This window comes from Pleuronectes platessa, chromosome 10 (assembly GCF_947347685.1).
Source record: "Pleuronectes platessa chromosome 10, fPlePla1.1, whole genome shotgun sequence".
Classification (NCBI taxonomy): Eukaryota; Metazoa; Chordata; class Actinopteri; order Pleuronectiformes; family Pleuronectidae; genus Pleuronectes; species Pleuronectes platessa.
In genome coordinates, this window is record NC_070635.1 from 22,524,805 (window position 1) to 22,545,775 (window position 20,971).

The 20,971-nt window shown below is 41.7% G+C and overlaps 1 protein-coding gene across 1 annotated transcript in view; it reads left to right on the forward strand.

Moving 5' to 3' along the window:
- Positions 1–5,403: 5,403 nt before the first annotated feature.
- The window catches only part of znf407 (zinc finger protein 407), a 147,990-nt gene continuing 132,422 nt past the window's right edge, over positions 5,404–20,971 (forward strand). Inside the window, exons 1-4 of the mRNA XM_053433083.1 lie at positions 5,404–5,489; positions 7,143–7,799; positions 7,954–10,131; positions 17,966–18,080. Of these exons, the coding sequence (XP_053289058.1) occupies positions 7,286–7,799; positions 7,954–10,131; positions 17,966–18,080 (2,807 nt within the window). The 5' untranslated portion in view covers positions 5,404–5,489; positions 7,143–7,285. The remainder of the gene's footprint in view (positions 5,490–7,142; positions 7,800–7,953; positions 10,132–17,965; positions 18,081–20,971) is intronic.

Below are 20,971 nucleotides of genomic sequence, written 5' to 3' on the forward strand. Positions count from 1 at the left end.
TTTTAAATTGAAAGTTAATAAAACTTAATATAATATTATGTTTGATCCATCTTCAATGGGAAATCTCAGGAGGCGAGAGCACACTGATTTCATGGTGAATCAGCAGACTCGTTAGTCTTTTATCGACTTCTTTTAAGTGAATGAGGATACCACATGAAGGACCATCTGTGGGACTAGGGGAGCACCACTAAATACACCCAATGGTTCATGTACCATTTACACTCCAGGCTCTATAACTTAATTTGCTGCAAAGCTCCCAGATGAACATTTGTTCTAACAACATGACCATATATGGAATAAAGGCACAGTAAAACTGTTAAAACCTGACCTCTTAATGATTACTTGCCACTACTGGATAAACACATCTCAAAGTTTCACTGAAATAAAATCCTAAAACTCAAAACAATCATGTACTTGTTTTTTTGTGTAATTCAGGTTTTAGTCAAACGATGACTCAGTAGGAACACTCATTATGAACAGTGTGTAACATTTCATATTAAGTGCTGGCCCCTGATGGCCCACACAGATGTTTCCTTTTATCCTGGTTTATTAGATCTACTCAGTTGGAGATTATTTCAGGAATCAATAAGAATGATGGAATTATTATGGTGTCATTTGATCCCAGTCAAAGGTGCACAATCCCAGAGAAAAAGATAAAGGAAATGGACGGTGTGTCTCTACCTCCTACTATTAAATAGAAAGGAAGTTAAAATATCCTGGATAGTGGCGCTATATCTTGCACTAGTCACTCAATTGGAGCCAGAGTCTGGGCGGTAGCAACTTAATAAGTGTGTCTCATCTGTCAATCATGACATTTCACCACAGTTTGATAGCAGCAAATAACTAATTAAAAGCTCAAATAAATACTTGAACACATTAGTGTGACAGAAATGACATTAACCATCTAGGGAAAACATTTATTTTGTTGCTTTTTTAAACTTTTTCCATATCCAATCTGCTTACATGGAGGAGGCCAGATTCATGACCTTTATTGTAGTCGGCCTCCAGGGGAGCAATTCAATTGTATTGACTTCACTTTTGGGAAGCTCTCCTGTCGTCCATCTTTAGATACAATCTAATCTGTGTGCAGAATAGTCATGGAGATGACAGAAGGCTTTTCTGGTAGAGGATACATTGACACAGCAGCAGAGATGCAAATATCAATGGAAAACTGAGTGATGTCTGACTCTGAATGCCATTTGGCTGTTTCAGTCTTTGGGTCAGTGCATATGCAGGTTCACTTGAGCCATCATGGCTTACAGGAACACCTGAATATAACAGAGCCATTGGCAAGGTCATAACTAAGTCATGAGCTTTTACTTATAATACAAGTCTGTCTGACGTGAGAAAGACCAATCGTTTGCTGCCTGCCCAGGCTCATGGTCCGAAGAAGATCAACAGGCTGAAAAGTACCTGTGAGTGAATAAAAATGGATGATGGATCTCCACTTCCTTCCACTATCCAGAAATTAAGCTAACATATTCGATGAATGAACAACGCCATCTTGTTCATTTGGAGCAAGAGTCTTTACAGAAGCTGCTGATACACACTCAACCTTTTTTAATAACAACAAATAACTAATTAAAGCCAAACCTAAAGGAATAAAGAAAACTTGAACATACATCAGTGTATTAGGAACTACCATGTACTTTGGCTTTGTACTGGTCCATTTCCAATCCACTTACCTGGAGGAGACCAGAATTATTTTTATTTACAGTCTATGGTCGGGCCTGTAAGTGTGTCGAGGATCTTTAAATATAGTTAATGCCAAATATTTAATACTGAATGGGGTTTTCTTGTCTCCCCTATTTACAAGTAATTATTATAGAGATCATCACTTCGAAATAGTAAAAAGGAAGTGAGTGAGGTATGTGTATAGGTTTTAAGTTACAGTATATGTATGAGAAAATATATGCTTGAGTGTTTATGTATGTATGTACTTATATTATTGATTTGTCATTGTCTTTTTGACTAAACACTGAAATGAATTCAAATATCAGATAGTATTATATATAGATAGATTTGTTGCTTTCAAGGTAATTGAACTACTGAAGTATATACAATTACTTTAACTTATTCACTACAATGCTGTTGCCTGTGAATGTTCATGTGCTGCTGTCAGACATTGTCATGGCTTGGTCTCTTTTGCAGGTCTAATTAACAGAGACATTTATCACAGGGTGGCAACTATCAGTGCTGTTCTGACTCTGGATATGAAGACTGCTTTAAAGGCAACACAAAAAGGAAGTGTAGACTTAACTGCTTTGACCTTAATAAGCATCTTTAAAAAGCACTTAAATTTCGTTATAGATTACTGTGTGCCTTATGTTCTTAAAATGTGAAAACACAACATACGAGGGAAGTCTGTGGTGGGTATTACACCATAATACCATATGCGTTAAAACAAAGTGCCCTAGATGTTATGAACATGTGGACGCAGCAGTTAGACAGGTCCTTATAATTGAGGGATGGTGTTTGACCTTATTCGAGTTTACAAAATAAGAACTAGGTAAGCTTGTTACATATTATTAAATTTTTTGCATGGACCTGGAAATAAGGTCAACTAATTGATTGATAACAGATTGTTACAAACTAAAATCTAGAATTTCGGGATCGTTTGGTGATTTTCACAGCAAAACTTGAACAGAAGCACAACAGCTAAAAATAAATATAGAATGAAGCCGTGTCCACAAAGCTGGCCTCCCCTCTTTTAATAGACATCTAATGGAGAAAAATGAATGATGAATCCTAATGAAAAATGGGGAGAAGGAGGAGGGGGGTGTCTGTGTTTCCAACCATCCATGTCATATAATTTTGACTGTGATGAATTAAAGAAAATTATTGCCAAAGTAAACTGTGTATTCATTGTAGGAGGTATCATTTATCACCTCCTGACCTGTCAGACTACTTAATCAATTAATGCCCGAGCATTAATCCATCTTAAGTCTTTCCATAAAGCCAACATTGGATGTCCAATGGAAGAGGTGATTCATCACACACTGACCATGTGAGAATGAAAAAACACACCATCTCTGAACAGGCCACATGCTTAGCCAGCTTTGAATTAATACAATGATAAAAAATCTTTACATTTTTCTTGACAAATTGATGACAATTGAAAAGGAAATACTGTTATTCTTTTAATGATCTGCACCCCATGCACTAGTCCAAATTTTCTGGAGTTACAATTTAAATATTGTCTTTACAGAATCTAAACATTTGGACAATATGCAAGGAATCACAGTCGGTATAGGTTTAGAAGTCACATCGTTTTTTTTAAACTTCAAATAAAAGGACAACTCACTCACTGTGACACTCACATAGGTTACTGTGTATTAATAATACTGCGGTAATGTGATGTGTTCTGGAACATTCACAGGAATGTATCCCTCTGAGGTAGAAATGCTTCTGATACTCTCCTCAGATCGGATAGTAATATAAGAAAACACTGCTTCATTCAAGGTACTGTCCTTCCATCCATCCGTCCATCCATCTTTACTTTAAGCTTTACTTAAGTAAAAAATACAGCATTTTAAAAAATACAAGGAAAAAAGGAAAAACACAGTTGTGAAACACAAATATCTTTTCAATTTCTGAACTATTTCAGTCCTCTTTGGTTTGGTTTGGCCTGTTCACCAAACCAATTCCTTGGACACACTGGAAGTGAACGGGAGGATTTGGTTCATCACAACATTTGTGTATGTGACCTAACCATGTGTAATGTTTGGAGAGAAAATCACAATTCAATGGAGCTGTATAGCCACACAAAATTAAACACTGATTGTTATATTATATTTCTCCAATATTAGCATCGCTACACTGGCTTCCAGTTAAATCTAGAATAGAATTTAAAATGCTCCTCCTCACCTTCAAGGCCCTTAATAATATGGCGCCTTTTTACCTTAAAGAGCTGGTAGTACCTTATAAACCCGCTAAAGCACTCCGCTCCCAGAATTCAAGCCTACTTGTCGTCCCTAAATTCTCTAAAAGTAGAGTAGGAGCCAGAGCTTTTAGCCATCAAGCCCCTCGGCTGTGGAATCATCTACCACTTTCAGTTCGGGAGGCAGTCACCATCTTTTCGTTTAAAAGTAGGCTCAAAACCTTCCTTTTTGATAAAGCTTATAGTTAGAGCTAATTAGTGCGCCAGAACGTTACTTGTTCTATTTTATGACACATGACTTATGGAGCTTCTCTTTCCAGCTTCTCCTTCCTCTTCTCCATCCCTATCCCCCTTCCCCGGAATCCCTTTGTTTTATCACCCGCAGATCCAGGGCCTCTGTGGCCGCACCATGGATTGCGGTTTGTGGATCGCGCACCGGGGGTCGCAGTGTTGGATCCAGTGTGGCGGATTCTGAGTCATGTGGGCTGATCGTGGTGCTGGTGGCGGACCCTGTGTCGCGTTGGCATTGGGCACGGGCGGTGGACCAGGACCGCGGTGGTGGCTTGTGATGGGTCCTGGTGGGCGGCGGTGGACGGTGACTGAGGACTGGAGTGGCATCTGGTCTGGATGGTGGATCGTGGTCTAGATGGTTGCTGAGCATGGACTGGGCTTGCAGCGGGACTGCTTGGCATGTCATGTTGGGGTTGTCCTTCGGGATGTCTACCCTCATCAAATGCTGCTAGAGACTTTGATTATTGATGATGTTCTCCTGCACGTGGCATCTATTGCACTTCTGTCCGTCCTGGGAGAGGGATCCCTCACATGTGGCTCTCTCTGAGGTTTCTACATATTTTTACCCTGTTAAAAGGGTTTTTAGTAGTTTTTCCTTACTCTTGCTGAGGGTTAAGGACAGAGGATGTCACACCCTGTTAAAGCCCTATGAGATGAATTGTAATTTGTGAATATGGGCTATACATATAAAATTTGATTGATTGATTGATATTATTCATTATAAAATATAAAATCTTCCTCATAAAGGTAACAAGTAATTAACAATAGTGATTCATGATAAATATATATTGCAATAATACTGCAGTTTCTAACTTTAATATTTCCCTCAAATTTTTTAGGAGTGGAAGTATCAATTAGGACGTGTAAATACTAATGTAAAGTACAAATGCCACCCAATATTAACTCAGTACTTTAGTAAATATACTGAGTGACCACTTATTTTACATGTATGCACACTGGATCACATGACTGGTCACATACAGAGTTGTAACGGTTTGGTTTCCTATAAAAAACGACTGTGAACGCATCGCGTCCTGATGATAAGTATTAAAACAGTTATTATGTTGAGCAGCAGCAAACTAATCTTTCAGTGTTGCTCATCAGTGCTCACAGTTTCTACTGCGAGTCTCGGGCTGTCGCGTCAGTCACAAGTTTTGTCGTTGCTTTACATGTGATAACTCCGTATTTCCCACGGACCCGGAACGCGGCATCTGACAGGAAGCCCGCCCTCTCGCGTGACGCATGGCTCGCGCTACGGTACGCCATTTGTGTCTCGCAGGAAAACGCGCGGACGGAGCAAACAGTCGGTTAACAAGAGGTGAGTTGTGTCCGGATATGTCGCCATCAGCTGATCATCCACCGCGCGGCTCCCGGTGAACGCACAGACGACTCGCCTCGGTGTTTTCCGTCGCTGTCTCTGTGATACACACCGCTGTGCTAGAGGTCGACGTTAGCCTCCTTTTTGGGCCTCTGTGCCGCCGTCGTTTCCCAAGCCGAGCGGAGATTTGGACCCGCCTCATCCCCGCCGTGATTGGCTGTCACAGCTCATCGGGCATTTTGATTGGTCGCGTTGTGTGTACATCGAAACGCATTCGGGGGAACATGTTGCTAGTTAGCATGTTAGCTGCGGTTATCAACAGCAGTGAAACTAAACGATGCACCGGCACTATTGTTATTTAGGGCGACACAACAGCTCCAGTCGCGTTTTACACTGCAACGCGCGTGTTCTGCATCTTCAGCCGCATTCCCTGCGTGTAATGTAAAACTTGTGCGGCTCGGTTAACTCGACTTTAAAGCTAAAGTCGCTGATCAGGAGCAGTTATAGGCTGAAAGTGAAGCCACAGAGTCAGATACACGTTGTAATAGTGTTTTAAGTTCCTCCTGGGGACAGAGCTGCACCAGAGACGGATCTGCTGCTGGTGTTCATCTCTGAATGGGACACTGGGCTTCACATACTCGTCTTTCTCTGCTCCGTGGAATCCTCCTGTACAAACATGAAAACAAGCGTTAGACACAGGCTGAGATCCGTTATCATTCACCCAGAAACCACTCTTCATGGAGACGATCACTCAATGTAGCGTGAAGGAGCACGTACTCCGAAAGTGCAACTTGCTACCGTTGGTCCTTCTCCTGTAGCCGCGCTTTTTCAAAACACACAGTGGGTGGCGCTAGTGAGCACTCTCATTCATAAAGTGCTCATTGGTTGACCTCAGCAGAACCTGTCTGAATAAAAGATCACTGTTATTGACACCTCATCTATTTTCATTTACGCCATTCAGACAATGGTGAGAAAGCGGTGGTTGAGAGAACCTATGATGAAGAGAGGCAAATTGACAAAGCCCAAGACAATGAAGTCAACATCTTCACTGCTTTGACAACACATACATCACGTTTAGGGGTGAAAACAAATGTGCAGACTACTTTAGCACAAGCACCATAAGGAACACATTCATCAGTTTGACTACAATATGTGGCAAGCAAACTCAAATACTACAACTCAAAGAGAAAACACGCGTGAAGTTGCAGTGTATTGATTGATCTTGGCAATTGTGAAATCACAGAGCATCTTTCCACTTTAAAAACACATTTTTAAATATTTTCACTTTGATGTGTGTATTATAATTATGGTTATGCATATTTCAGTTTTAAGTTGTACTTCAATGATATAATTCCTGCGATGACTGGAGTTGTACAGAATCATGTTTGCATATATTTCAAACTGTGTCTGTAACAAGCAATGACATACGAGTACTCCATTTGAGAACAGTGAGATTAGCGGACGTCTTGCTCATTTAGGCAGCAGCCAACAACTCTCATGCTGGTAAGTTTGTATCTGAAACCACTAGATGGCGACATTTACACGTGTTGGATCAGCCTTGCTGAAGGATTAATCACATAAGAAGCTTGTTGTTAACTGCAGCATTTGTTCTTAACTTTGATTTGTGATACAGACATGTTTTTTCTTTTGCAGGTAGTTTGACCGGGCTTTGATGACAGCATCCCACTACACTGAATAATGTAATTATTGCAGGGAAATATAAAGATACAAGTTTGGCATCTGTGAAGGAGTCTGAAAGTGACACCAGGAGCAAGGTGCAGACAGGCGATTTGAAAATGGAGGAAAGTAAAAGACACTCACCCAGTAGAAAGGCTGACTCGGTGTCTAAGGAGGGGGAAAACCTGTGCACAGCCTGTGGCTTCTCAGCCAAATGTCCACGGTCGCTGAAGATTCACTGCGCACGGAGGCATGGAAATAACTCCAAGAACAGTGACAACACTGCAGAGTCAACTGAAAAAAGTGATGAAAATATCAGTGATGTCAGTCTAGATGAAAAACAACTGGAGGCAGACATGGAGACTGAGAGTGCAGTTGAGGAGTCTGACCTTTTGGAACTGAGGTCAGAAGCCAATGACAATGGAAAGAGTTTAACTAAGAAGCAGCGGGCAGTAGATAAACAGCAGGCCGACCAAGGGGAGGTGAACCCTACCCAAGAGAGAAGAGTAAGCAAGCGAACCCCTAAACCTAAGATGATTTACTCCTGCAACTACTGTGGGCAAGAATTTAGGGACAAAACTCCTCTAGATGTTCACATCCAGAGATCCCACAACAAAGGTACACCATACACATGTAAGTATTTGAGATCTGAAGTAATTTTTTTCAGGATATATTGGTAATGTCCTAATTATTGCCACATTTGTTTTTGTTGTTTCTTAACTTATTGTTCAACTGTTTAACTGGATGGTTGAAAAGACTGAAAGTGTTTCTATGAAATGTCTTTCAGTTGATGCTGATGAGAACATGGATGATGAAGAGGAAGCTGAGGTTTCTGGCGACCCTGTGAAGGCCACTGAGATACGAGTGGCGACCAAACATGGGCACAGCAGGTTCCTGCTGAAGTGTGAACACTGTGAATTCAGGCTCAGTACCCCTGCGCTGCTGGAGAACCACACTCGGCTCAAACACCTGGACCAGGAGTGGTACCGCTGCAAATTGTGCAACTATTTTTCGGCCACATCAGAGTGGATGGAAGCTCACCTGTCCTCAGATAACCACATGCAGCTGCAGGCCGTGAAGCAAAACGCTGAATCTTCCTCATTTCATGTCTACGTTGAATGTGTAAAGAGGGAACTTGTGGGAGATGGTGCAAATATAGATGATATTGCTCAGCCTGGTGGAGTGTTGACAGAAGGAGACCAGGAAACTGAAAAGGCAGTGGAGGCAGCCGAAGCTGAGTTGGTGGACGATTTAGAGCTTGAACCCCCCAGAAAAAAAAGGGGAAGACCAAAGCAAGGGTCCACAACCACCTGTGGATACTGTGGCCTGGTAGTGTCCAATGCTACCAACCTCAGTGTTCATGTTCGCCGGAAACACAGCAAAGAGTATGGATACAGCTGCACTCTGTGCAACTACAACTGCGTGACCAAAGGAGACATGGACCGTCACTGTATCACCAAGAAACATGTTAGACGTGCACAAGAGTGTGCAAAAAAGAACCCCGTCCACAATCCCACAAGCGCGTCACAGCAGGAAACCACAAGTTCTCAAGCCCAGCAACCTAATGCAGCCTCACCCACCACAGACAAAGAGCAGGAATCGAACAACACAGAGAACAGCGCACAAGAGCCAACACAGTCAGACACAAGCCAGAGAAAAAGTAAATATGACTCTATTAACGCTTGCAGCGACTGCGATTTTGTTGCCCATTCCCTCCCTTCGCTCCATCTCCATGTCAAGCGAAAGCACACCAAAGATTTTGAGTATGTCTGCTTAGCTTGTAGCTACTATGCAGTAACAAGCAGGGAAATGTCTCGCCATGCAAACACAGAGAAGCACAAACTGAAAAGCCAGAGATACCTGGAGCCACTGGGCGGTGAGGGCCAAAGAGCTTCGCCAAAGGACGTCATTGAGCTTCCTGGGGTGAACCCTGAAGAGTCTGAATCCTGCTCAAATGATAGTCAAGCTACAGAAAGTCAGGACACAGCAGTGACCCCCATCGCCAAAGAATCGGTCGATGCTGTGGTTATTGTTGCTGGCAGTGATGATGAGAAGCAGACAGAGAATATTGCATCCTCCACTGATGTTGAATCCGATCCAGACAACAAGACTGCTACAGAACCGTGTGAAGCCCAGCAGGCCCCTGAAAACCTGCAACCTGCAGCTGATGAGTCTCCACAGCAGGAGAGCCAGGAGGAAGGGGATAGAGAGACAGACAGTGAACATGTGAATGCTGATGTGATGAGTGTGGATGAAAAAAGTGACAGCTCACATTCAGACACGCAAATGTCCAAAGTCCTTTTCCTTGAAGCATGCATTGTCTCTATGAAGGCCCTTGCTGAGCAGGAGCAGGTGCTGGAGGAAGATCTGGCTCTGGAAGGTGAGGCCGCTGTGATATGTCTGACTGGAGGTTCCCCTGTGATCTCTGACCACTCGACCCCCAGTTATGCATATGTTAAGACACTCAGACCCAAGGAAATGAAGGTCAAGGAGAAAGTCAAAGCTAGTGGCACTCGCATACGCTGCGAGGACTGCGGCTTTATAGCTGAAGGCATGAGCGGCCTCAACGTCCACATCTCGATGAAGCATCCTTCCAAGGAGAGGCACTTCCACTGCCTGGTGTGTGGCAAGTCGTTCTACACCGAGAGCAACCTGCACCAGCACCTGACCAGTGCCGCCCACCTCCGCAACGAGCAGAACAGCGTTGAGGAGCTGCCTGAGGGGGGAGCGAGCTTCAAGTGCGTGAAATGCACTGACCGCTTCGAGTCGGAGCAGGATCTGTTTGTTCACATCAAGGAGAAACACGAGGAGCTCCTCCGAGAGGTCAACAAGTACGTGGTGGAGGACACGGAGCAGATCAACAGAGAGCGCGAGGAGAACAAGGGCTGCGTGTGTAAATACTGTGGCAAGGTGTGCAAGAGCAGCAACTCCATGGCCTTCCTGGCTCACATTCGCACCCATACTGGTATGTATCCTGCTTCTATCTACACATCTGTCCTACTCTCTGGGTCTCACACACACACACCATTCAAGAGCTGGTCAAACCACATACAATATTTTATAAAGAAGATGAATTACATTTAATAAGCGCCCAATACATGTAAATAAGGAGTTTGGTAAAACACTATATGACAGCACAGTATAAGGAAGATGATTAAATAAATATCTCCTTGCAAATTTTGAAACAAGTAGCTGAAGTCGTTTTCAGACACAAACTATGAAAAATGACGCGTTCACAACAATGCAAAAATCTCTGGAGCGTTCAAGTGAGGGGTGTGAGGGGTAACCCTTATCCTAAATTATATTCTCATTCAAAAATCAGACTGATTATTCTTAAGAATTTTGTTCGTTACTCTTTGACAGGGTGTGCTTGCCTGATTATGCTATAATATTATCATTATAGGTATCAGTTTTTTTAAAAGGTTTTCACAATAATGCAGAATTTTTATTAATTTATCGTTATAATATCTGTGGCAAAACCCCGTCCAACGGAATTTGTTAAAAGTTTCCTTGTTCAGTTTTCAGTTCTAATTCTTTGATTATTTATTTCATTGCCAGGGAAAATTGGTATTGTATAATGAGATATCCTGACCCGAATAGGTATTAAATCGAATTGGAAATCAAATGGAGACCTTGTGAATCGGAATCAGATGGATTTGTGAAATCAGTGGCAGTATCCAGCCCTAGATGAGAAATTACCAATATATATATATATGGGAATTGTAAAGAAAATGTATAATAGTTGTAATATCGCGTTGCCAAAAGGCGCAATGAAACATTTTGGGTGCACTTAAATTATATGCACCAGTGCGACCTATTATTAATAAATATGGTCTAGAAATAATAATCTGATCTAGAAAATATACAAATAATCTAGCTACAGGCTAAACAGTGGCTGCATACACTATTTAACCCTCCTTTAACCATTACTGATGGGGTCTGTGGATTGTATGAAACAAAATGCTTGGCGAGCACTTGAACACATCATGTTTTCACTAAAAACTAATAGGAAAACTGTAATCTCTTTGTGTAACTGCTCGGCTGTACAGCCTCTGTTTTGAGGTACAACAGTATAGAGTGGGGAGATACATCCTCCTCTTTGGCAGCTCGGGCTAATGTTCAGGCCACTATCTGCTGCAGCCAGGTATTAGCTGTTTCAGTAGAGATGAAGGTAAAGACTGATTGAGCTTCAGACCAGCAGGAGAGACGCTAATGGACCCCAGATTGGGATTCCCTGAGCAACGCTTGGTCAGAGACATGTGCGACTTATAATTGATGTGTCCATTACCAAGACTCAGTTGTAATTATAGTCAATAAGTCTCTGTAAATGTGTTAAAGCTTAGGCTAAAAGCATTGGAGGTCCAAAGAGAGGTGGGCTAATAATTTAAAATAATCAATGCAGACGTATTCAAAGCCTTTAATTTCCCTTGTGTCTGTACGTCCATGTTTGTGTATATGTTTGCGAGCGCTTGCATGCCCAGCAAATGTGTGTATATGTCAGCCTTCATGGCTAGCTGATTATCCTCAATCCATTAAAATGTATCTTGTCATTTATAATGCAAAGCAGGGCTGCGTTGTTGGGGTCTTGGGCTGCGAAATGTCCGGCAGGTTAAGAACATAGGGCGCTCCATTAGTTTTTCCTGACCATGTGTATTAATTGCTTTTAAAATCAACTTAATGCAGGAACAAGATGTGAGGGCGCCATCAATAAATGCCCTTCTCTGCCTTCAGTGGTCCATCCCCCTTTCAGCCCAAACTTTAATGGGACTTTAATTGGAGTCTATGCTCTGGGCTGACCACATGTGTACATATGTTTGTGTGTGTGGGTGTGTGTTTGTGTGAATTGTGTGGTGAATGGGAGATAATATAGCAGTGTTTCCACTTCTGACTCAGTGAATGGTTTGTGCAGGCATTGTTGGTTTTATTCCCTGACCGATAGGGATTTCTTTTGGACTGATGCCAGTACTGAATTAGGGAATACAAAATTCCGACATATCTTCTTAAGATGTCAAAATCAAACCTTCACGCCAGACAGAATGCAAGAGTCTGCACCATCATCTGCTCAGCTGTGATGGCACACTGTTGAAGACATTATACAGTCCATGTTTAGAGCATGGCGATGCCCCCTATTTCCCATGAGGCACTGCTAAGAAGCGTCAGCAGTTTTACTTTCCAAAATACAAATGCTACTTTTTGTAAGTGTTTGTATTTGCATGTTGGTACAGAAGAACATTACGTGGTTTCCACTGCTGTCAGAGGTAATTCTTTGAAATGAATGAAGTAATGCATACTAGCAATATACCACATAATGCCAATACAATATGATTCTAATAGACTAATATCCACCAGTGACATTGGCAAATTGAAAAACTGGTTGTGCTGTAGTAGATTTGTGATGTAGCTCTTGTCAGAAAACACAGAGAATATTGCCTAACTTAATACTGCTCAAGTACTTCAAACAGGGATCTGATTTATCTCCATTATGTCATCATATGCCTATAAATGGTAATAGGTTTTAACAATGCTGCTGTAAAATATTCTGATCGTAACCGATGCATTTGCTGGAGCAGACGACTAACTTAAGAAGCCTAAACATTTTTGTCCTTTTTTACGACTTGTATGCCAGTCACCTTGTGAGCCAAAGTCAGATTGCTTACTGCTCAAATCTGACTGCATAAAGCTGTAAGAATTGGAGGTAAAATCCTGATGATTAATGTTGAGCCCCCACTTTCTTCTTATTAGCAGTAAGTCTGCATGTATTCATGATTTTATCCTGTGTCATAATTCTTGAGTTTTGAGGTCACTGTCTTAGTGTTACTTAAGAAAATGAAAGCTGTGACACTGAGGTCCCAACAGATGGCTTCAAGTCAAGGGCGCGCTCTCAGGTTTAAGATGAACGAATGAATGAAGAGTTTGTTTTTTCCCCATGTTTGCTTCTTTTATTCTATTGAGTTATGTTCTTGTTTATAAGATTACATCTCCACTTTCATTTACGCCGCTCTTATTTGTGGAAAGCACCTATTTCTCTTCATTTTGACAACATGTGCCAGTTGTTATTATTGCTAAGTTCCCTCATTACAGTGAATTATTCACCTTTTATGTGGTGGTCGTTTATTCTGGGGAGTTTGTTTGTGGGGCTGTGGAGCTGCACGGTGGGGGTCTGCCAGTTTCTAGGCTGGGAGCACGTCCAGATCCTTTTAATTAAGACCTAGTTTTTATTCACTTGATTAATCAGTGAAATCAGGAGACGGTGGTGGGAGGCTGCACACAGATTTGTCAATTTGTCCCTTAAAGGAAACACGTATGCTTGCATTTTGCCAATGAGGGTACAGCTGGAATTTGCATTTTGAGGTAAATTGGTCACTTTTTCACTGGAGTGAGCTGTCTGACCTCAGACTGAGCCCTAAAATAATGGATACACATGCCACACATGCACATTCGCACACAGGATGTGATGTGTCTGTGGAAACAACTACATAGTCAAATGGCAAGTGTTCCAGTGGCATGTCAGCTTAGTCAAAAATTCCACATAATTTAAATAATTTTACAGTTTGACCAACACGTCTTTTTGATAATAAAAGTCCTAAAATCCTGTATATCATTTAATTTATTGATATTTTTCCCTCTTGCTTTTATCTTTTAGAAAAACAAGTACTTCTACTTTTACGCTTCATCATATTCAAAGTGGATGTCGACTCTAATCTATATATTTTCTATTTATTTTATTCTGTTAGTGAGCCCAAGTCCATTTCTTAAATGGATGCAGACTCAAATGTGAAACCAAAATGAAAACAAAGAGTACATTCAAAATGTAAATATAATGCCAGAAGGGTTTTTAGTGATGAGATGTCAATTTCTCTGCATGAGTTCTTTGCTATTAATCACAGTCACTTTCCATCAAACTCATCAGCACATGAAATTTTGATGATGAGGATCAGACGGGAGAGTAGCATGCATTTTAAAGGGTGGAAGCTGAGTCGAAGGAAGTAGAAAATACAAAGTGGACTGAAGCATTCACAGCTCTAGATGCAATTGCTGTTTTGTCCATGCCAGTGCCTCCCGCTGTATCTTCAGCAAATGTACACGTGTACATAGGCAGCTGCACTTGCTTGTGTCCCTTGAAGATGTTTCAAATCAAAGAGATTGACTGAGATGAGAGTAGCAATGAAACATCTTTATTAGAAATTGGTTTATTGTGAATTCTATGTTCTTATAAGACATTTTGATTTTTACTGCTTATGTTATAAAATTGCAAATTGGGATGTTTTGCTACTATTTACTGCTCATACCTAATGTGTCTGTGAACAACTTCTTTTTACCAGCTGTTTTTTCTTTTTCTTTCGTGCACCCGAAGGCAGGGGGCATTACGTTTCTTGGCCTGTTACATTCCAATACAACATATAGATAATTAGGCAGCAGAACCCTAAGCTGTCTTGCAAAATAAGCTATTACATTGTTCTTTTAATGGGCCATCAGCAGTGAGGACACCCATCGTCCATAAATGTATCCTCACCTGATTATTTATGAACAGCAGTGAGCACTACTCAGCCAGTGATAACAGTTGAAAAATGTTTACTGTAGCTGCGGAGGAAGTTTTTGTCAAACATGAAAAAAAAAGTACCTGCATTGATTTCCTCTGTTTTATCTGCACTTGGACGGCAGGGGGTGGAATGAATGATTGAATGATGCTATCAAGTTGCATTACAGAAACAAAAGGAAGCTATTCATTTGAAACTTGTAGTATATTTTGGACTAAACCTAAAAAACGTACAGTAAAGTTTTTTAAATTTTTAATTTCCCAGTTTTGTCCCTGGAGTGTCCTCAACTTCTGTGTTAAGCCACTGGACGAAGACGGGAGGAGGAGACACATTCCTCTTCTTCTCTGCCACTCTGACATGCAGTTGCAGTACATTTTCCACAGGTTGCCAACATTCACAGTTAAAATGTCCCCAAAAGAATCATGTTTTATATTTCTGTGACTTGTGGAACTTCTTTAACCACGTCCTAATCCATTCACTGAAAATAGATCTCCTGGTAGGCTGAAATAATTGAAAACAATGTGAAGGATAAAAATACATTCGACTGGAAATCTGTGACTGTGACAGATTACACATTAGTTATAAAGTGCTTGATGCGAACCTGCACGGCAGAGCTGCAGCCAACGTGCTTTGGAAATTGGGACGCTCCCAAGTTCTAATAGTGTGTATCCTGCTTGTAGGAATAGATATAACAAAGCAGACATTCCTCTATATAAAATAATCATGTATTATTATCTGCCTCTGAACCTGAAGGTTAAAGCCAAGGCCTGTCATAGTCTTGGCTTTAACCTTCAGGTGTATGGCATGTACAAGGCTTAAGTTATTACTGTGTGTGTGTGTGTGTGTGTGTGTGTGTTTGCACATGTGTGTGTTTGCACGTGTGTGTGTTCACACGCATGTGTGTGTATAGTGAAACATTGCATGAGATTTCTTCTCTCAGGAAATGAATTAGTCATTCCCTGTCTCATCTGGGATGTGAAGGAACCATCGCCCATATGTGGATGGCAATATTAATTTAACATGACACTGCATTGATGGTCAATTTCAGTTTCACGGAGGCTGTTTAAGTGGAGTGGTGGAGTATTAATGTGATAAGATGTGAGAACTGAGGGACGTAGCATCTCTCTCCTCTCTGCCATGTCTCATACTCAGCCAGCCATCTGGACAAATCAGCCTCCCACACGCCTCGCTCTCACCTCAACTTCAGGATGTGTGTGTGTGTGTGTGTGTGTGTGTGTGTGTGTGTGAGAGAGAGAAGGAGAGAGAGCGTTATTGTCTCTTGTTTGTCCACGGGGTGATTATGTCTCGTGAATGTAATGCGTATGTCTGTATGCACGTACATAGGTACAAGGTGGTGTTCTGAATCAAGATGTAAGTTTGTGTAGGTGTGATGGTGGGTGCAGGCAGTGTGAATGCGTACGGCTGTCTTTTTATGGGTGTTGATGATTTTGTTGTGTAAACTTTGTGTGTGTGTGTTAAAGTGTCTGCACATTTTAGTGTGAAGTATGTGGCTATATATGTTTTATTTTAATTTGTTTATCTGCCTTTATTTGATCGTGTTTGTGTGTGTGTGTGTGTGTGTGTGTGTGTGTGTGTGTGTGTGTGTGTGTTTGTGTGTGTGTGTGTTTGTGTGTGTGTTGTGTGTGTGTGTGTGTGTGTGTGTGTGTGTGTGTGTGTGTGTGTGTGTGTGTGTGTGTGTGTGTGTGTGTGTGTGTGTGTGTGTGTGTGTGTGTGTGTGTGTGTGTGTGTGTGTGTGTGTGTGTGTGTGAGATCCTGTAGGGACGTGGCATGGCAAGGCTGGCTCTGCTGTTGTCTGCGTGGACCCCCGCCCCGACCCCTGTGTTTATGGGCCTTGTTAGCACAGACTTGCCTTTCAATCTTCGTTACCGGCTTAAAATTCGATGTGTCGTACTTCCAGCTCGCAGCAACTGAACCGTGTATGAACGAATTAGTAATCTACACAAAGTGCTTAATCAAATCAGCGGCTGCCCCTGGAATAAATATTGTAGAACATCTTGGGATATTCACTGGGAGAGGGTGGGTGAGGATTTGCCCACAGATGCGTGTGTGGATATCATATCGGGCTGCCACTTAGATTGGAGTGTCGCACTGTGTGATGCCGGCCTAAATCTGGCTCAGACAACCACAACTAGAGAGAGTTTAGCAGGAATTAGGTTTTAGTTACATTTTAGTTTGCCAAATGCTTTTTTTTAATGATAGTAAGAAAATATAGGTTTTAGAGTTACTATGCATTATAGCATCATATTCTAAACCTGCCTGTGTGGACTGGGGTGTTTTCTTGGCCTGTGGGAAGGCTGGTTGCAGCTTTCTGTCTGAAACTGAGTGCTGGTCATTTCCTTATACAAAATATATCAATATTGGAACGTATCACATGTCAAAGTCAAACCAAATTTAACAGTGTACACCCTTGGAGTTTTAACAATACTCATGTCAAGTGTGAAGTTGATAAGGTGAATGGTTCTCCAGATATACAACCCACATACAGACAGACAAAGATTTCTAGAGTAAGTAGATGCATAAATATATTTAAAATAAGAGGAAATTTAGAGTTGGGGTTCTTTTTGGTGAATCATAAGTAATAAAATTGTATATATGCATTTTTCTTCTGTATTTGTTTTTACGGACTCAGCTCCTGCTTTTAACTCCAGTGCATCACCCAGACAGCGCAGGCATCAGCGCTCGCCGCTCTCCTCTTAAATGACGGATGGCAGGCGGAAGCTTTGCCACTCTCTCAAACGCTACCCCGCCCTCTGGACTTATTAATGACAATAATTAGGGAGAAACCTCCCTGTGAAGGCCGCCAGAGTGATTAGCGCTTTAATGATGGAATGGGAGGTAGTGAGCACATACAGAATTGATTTACGTATTCGCCCTGACCTTTGGAATCCAATTTACGCATCCACAGGCAGAGGAAGAGTTGGTAAGAGACGAAGGAGAGTGACAAGGATAGATAGAGAGTGAAAGAAGAGATGCATGACACTTGGAGTGTGACTATAGTTTTTATAGGGACTGGAGTAAGGGCATCCGTTTTTATAATTCTGAAGTCATTTTGTGGCTGTGAAGTAGGCTGAAGCACAGAACTAATAAGCCTCACAAGCCTGGCATTGAAAAATGATCTGTAATGTAAAATCACATTTTTGCCCATGCTGTTATGTAGTCATGTTTTATTAAAATTGCCACTTCTTTCTTTCAAATGTAATAATATTGCGGCATACTAACTCTCCATGCTTTGTTTTACAGGATCCAAGCCTTTCATGTGCAAGATCTGCAACTTTGCTACGGCTCAGCTGGGAGACGCCAGGAACCACGTGAAGAGACACCTGGGCATGAGAGAGTACAAATGTGACATCTGTGGGTGAGTTCCAAGGACAAACAATGGCTTCAGTCTCTTTAAAAGGGACTGAAAACTGTCCTGGCCATACTTTTCTATCCTTAAATACACCAGTGTACTCCTATACAAATGACCACAGGCAACATTTAACCTTCTTGTGTGTCACGTGACATGAAAAAAATGCCTGTTCAGGCTGAAACGTGTCAGTCAATCTTTTCATCCTTTTGAATTCATCCGGGTACTTATAGTTGACTGCATGTGACATACACACAGTGTGATCATACTTATGTCCTCGAAATAGCAAGTGTGAGATTTGCAAATTGAGACTCGCTGTGGTTGTCGCTCTTTTATTCTGACCTGATCCAGTTACCAGTCACGATAGCACATGATAGCAGTACCTGCTGCCTCTGTAACCCTCTCATCTTTTGATATTTTTGGAAGATTTTGGTTCTGTTTCCAGATCAGCTGCCAAAGTTTTTGAGCTCAAATTGAAATCAACATGAGTCGTTCCTCTCGTCAGGTGTTTCATGTTGATTTCTAAGGAGAGACCTGCTAATTATCTCCGGTACAGTCAGCCCTAAATCACATTTGTTTCAGGCAACTTCATAATTCAAATCATTTTAACCCTGTTTGGCTGCATCAGGAGAAGTACGATTCATTTGCTTCTAATCTGAAGAAGATTCTTTTCATACAATTTTGAGATTTCAATCTGTAAAATCTATCAATAATGAATATCAAGAAAAATATAACATTCTCCTACACTGCCTGTATGAAGAAGTTCAGCTTGAAATACTTCACGCATGTGCATATATTTATTCAAGCAAAATAAAAGGGAAAAAAGGCCATACAACCTAAAGCAATTAAAACATTTTAGTAATAGTTTCAACCTTAATGTGTGAATAAACTTTCTTTAACCTTTTAAATGCTCCCAGGCCCTTTTTAAAAAGAGTAATATATTGCTTCTAGTCGACATTCCCTCCAAACTAAAGGTAAAAGAAATAGAAAGCGTTTATTTTACCGTCTTCATGGTTTCAGCTGTACAAATATTCCTAATTGGAAGTTTATGTAGGTAACCACGAGCCTATAAATACCCAGTAGTGCAAGAGAACAATTATTATTATCCCACTACCTTGTACCCCCTACATGTAGACCATATGTTGTGTTCAGCTCGTTTCAGTCCCGTGGTAGACCTCCTCACTGCCTTGCCATGTTCAAATGGACGTGTTAAGCTGTTTAACATGCAGTCGGGGAATAGAGCAAATTGTGGGATTTCCAGCTTTGTGCCATCGAGCTTTTGCCGCTACCCACTCGCTAAGATGAAGACATATGTAGAGTTATTAGTTTCTCCCTCTGTGTAATTCTGTGTAAACCGTTCCATTTAGTTCAGTTGCGGGCTTATTTTGTTCTTCTATAGCTGCGCAGAGCGAATGTGTTTATTTGCTCCCGCTGATGTTCGCAAACATATTACAGCAGGAGCAAACAAGCTTTGCTTTAAACACAGCTTCTCCTTTAATGAGAGGAAAGGATCATGTTTCACAAGCCCTCCAGCTGAAACCCCTCTTCTCCCAAGTGCTGCAAATGTGTTGGGCTTTGACCAAGCATCCAGCTTTACATACCCGCTCACACACACACACACACACACACACACGCGCGCACGCTCACACACACATACAGAACACTTCTCCAATATGCCTTTAAATGGGACTACTAAATACAGCCCCTGGTTTCACAAATCATGTGGATGGAGGAGCTGTGTGCTGCCAGTGCCAGCCACTGGTGACAAATCGTCCCTGTGTGTGCTGTTTCAGTACTGACTGATCACCAGGCCATCCCTCCTCCTGACTAAAGAGCAGCAAACACAAAGAAAACCCAGAGAAACACCCTCATTAAGGCCAGAGCCATACATACACATAACCTGCACCCCCCCCCTCAAACTTTTCACATTTGACATCACATCCTTAATCTGGATCTAAAGCACGTTTGTAATGGATGGCCGTGGATCAGGTAAAATGCGTTATGTGATTACCCGTTTTGTTTTGGGTGACCTAGAAAAGTGAGATTATTCTGCATTCCCCTGTGGATACTAATGACAGGGCAACATTTTCGCTAAACTAAGAAAAGAAAATTGCAGGGATTTTTATGTGTAATCACCATTTATCATTTCAATTAGCACAAGACTTTGTTTGGGCGGCCCTTTGACAATATACAATCTTGATTTCATTAATTTATTTCTCACTTTTAGACTCGGGCCTCCAAGGCGTTAATGGAGTTTTGTGGGTGTAGTTTATCGCCATTTTGTTTAGATTGGCTCATCATACAGTGTTTGGGTTTTTTCTCTCTTTACGGACATCGATCGGCTGATTTTCCTTGTTAAAACCTTCCCTCTGTGCGGAGACTGTGAGCAAACGTGTGCGCTGCTGCCTGGCTGTCCGCCTCACTTTACCTCCAGCCCGCTGCAGCTGGTCTCTTCTCAGGAGCAGGGGGGGGGGGAAAGTTGCTGATAGTTAAAGATCATATTGTTGTGGCATTTAATTAACAAATGCAAATGCGAGGCCGGGACAGATTGGAACCCTTGACCGCGCTGCCAATCAGACCTGAGCGTGCTGGTCAGAGCCTCGGCTCATCACTGCCAACACCTTGTAGTCTTTCGGTCTCTGCCACACCGTTTCTCTCAGTTTGCTCCACACGTCTGTTTGTCAGCTTCTACTACTCTATCTATCTTCCTATCTTTGTCTTCAGGTCCATCTTAATTTGACTATAAAGAACTCTTAAGTTGCAAAAGCAGCAGAAAAAAAAAACAGAAATTGGCTGTTAGCATGCAAGATAAGATTTCTCATATATAATTGGATAAAAACAATCCTCCAGCATGTGAGACGGCAGATCCTTGTGTTTCCTCCCGGCATGTTTTGTCCACA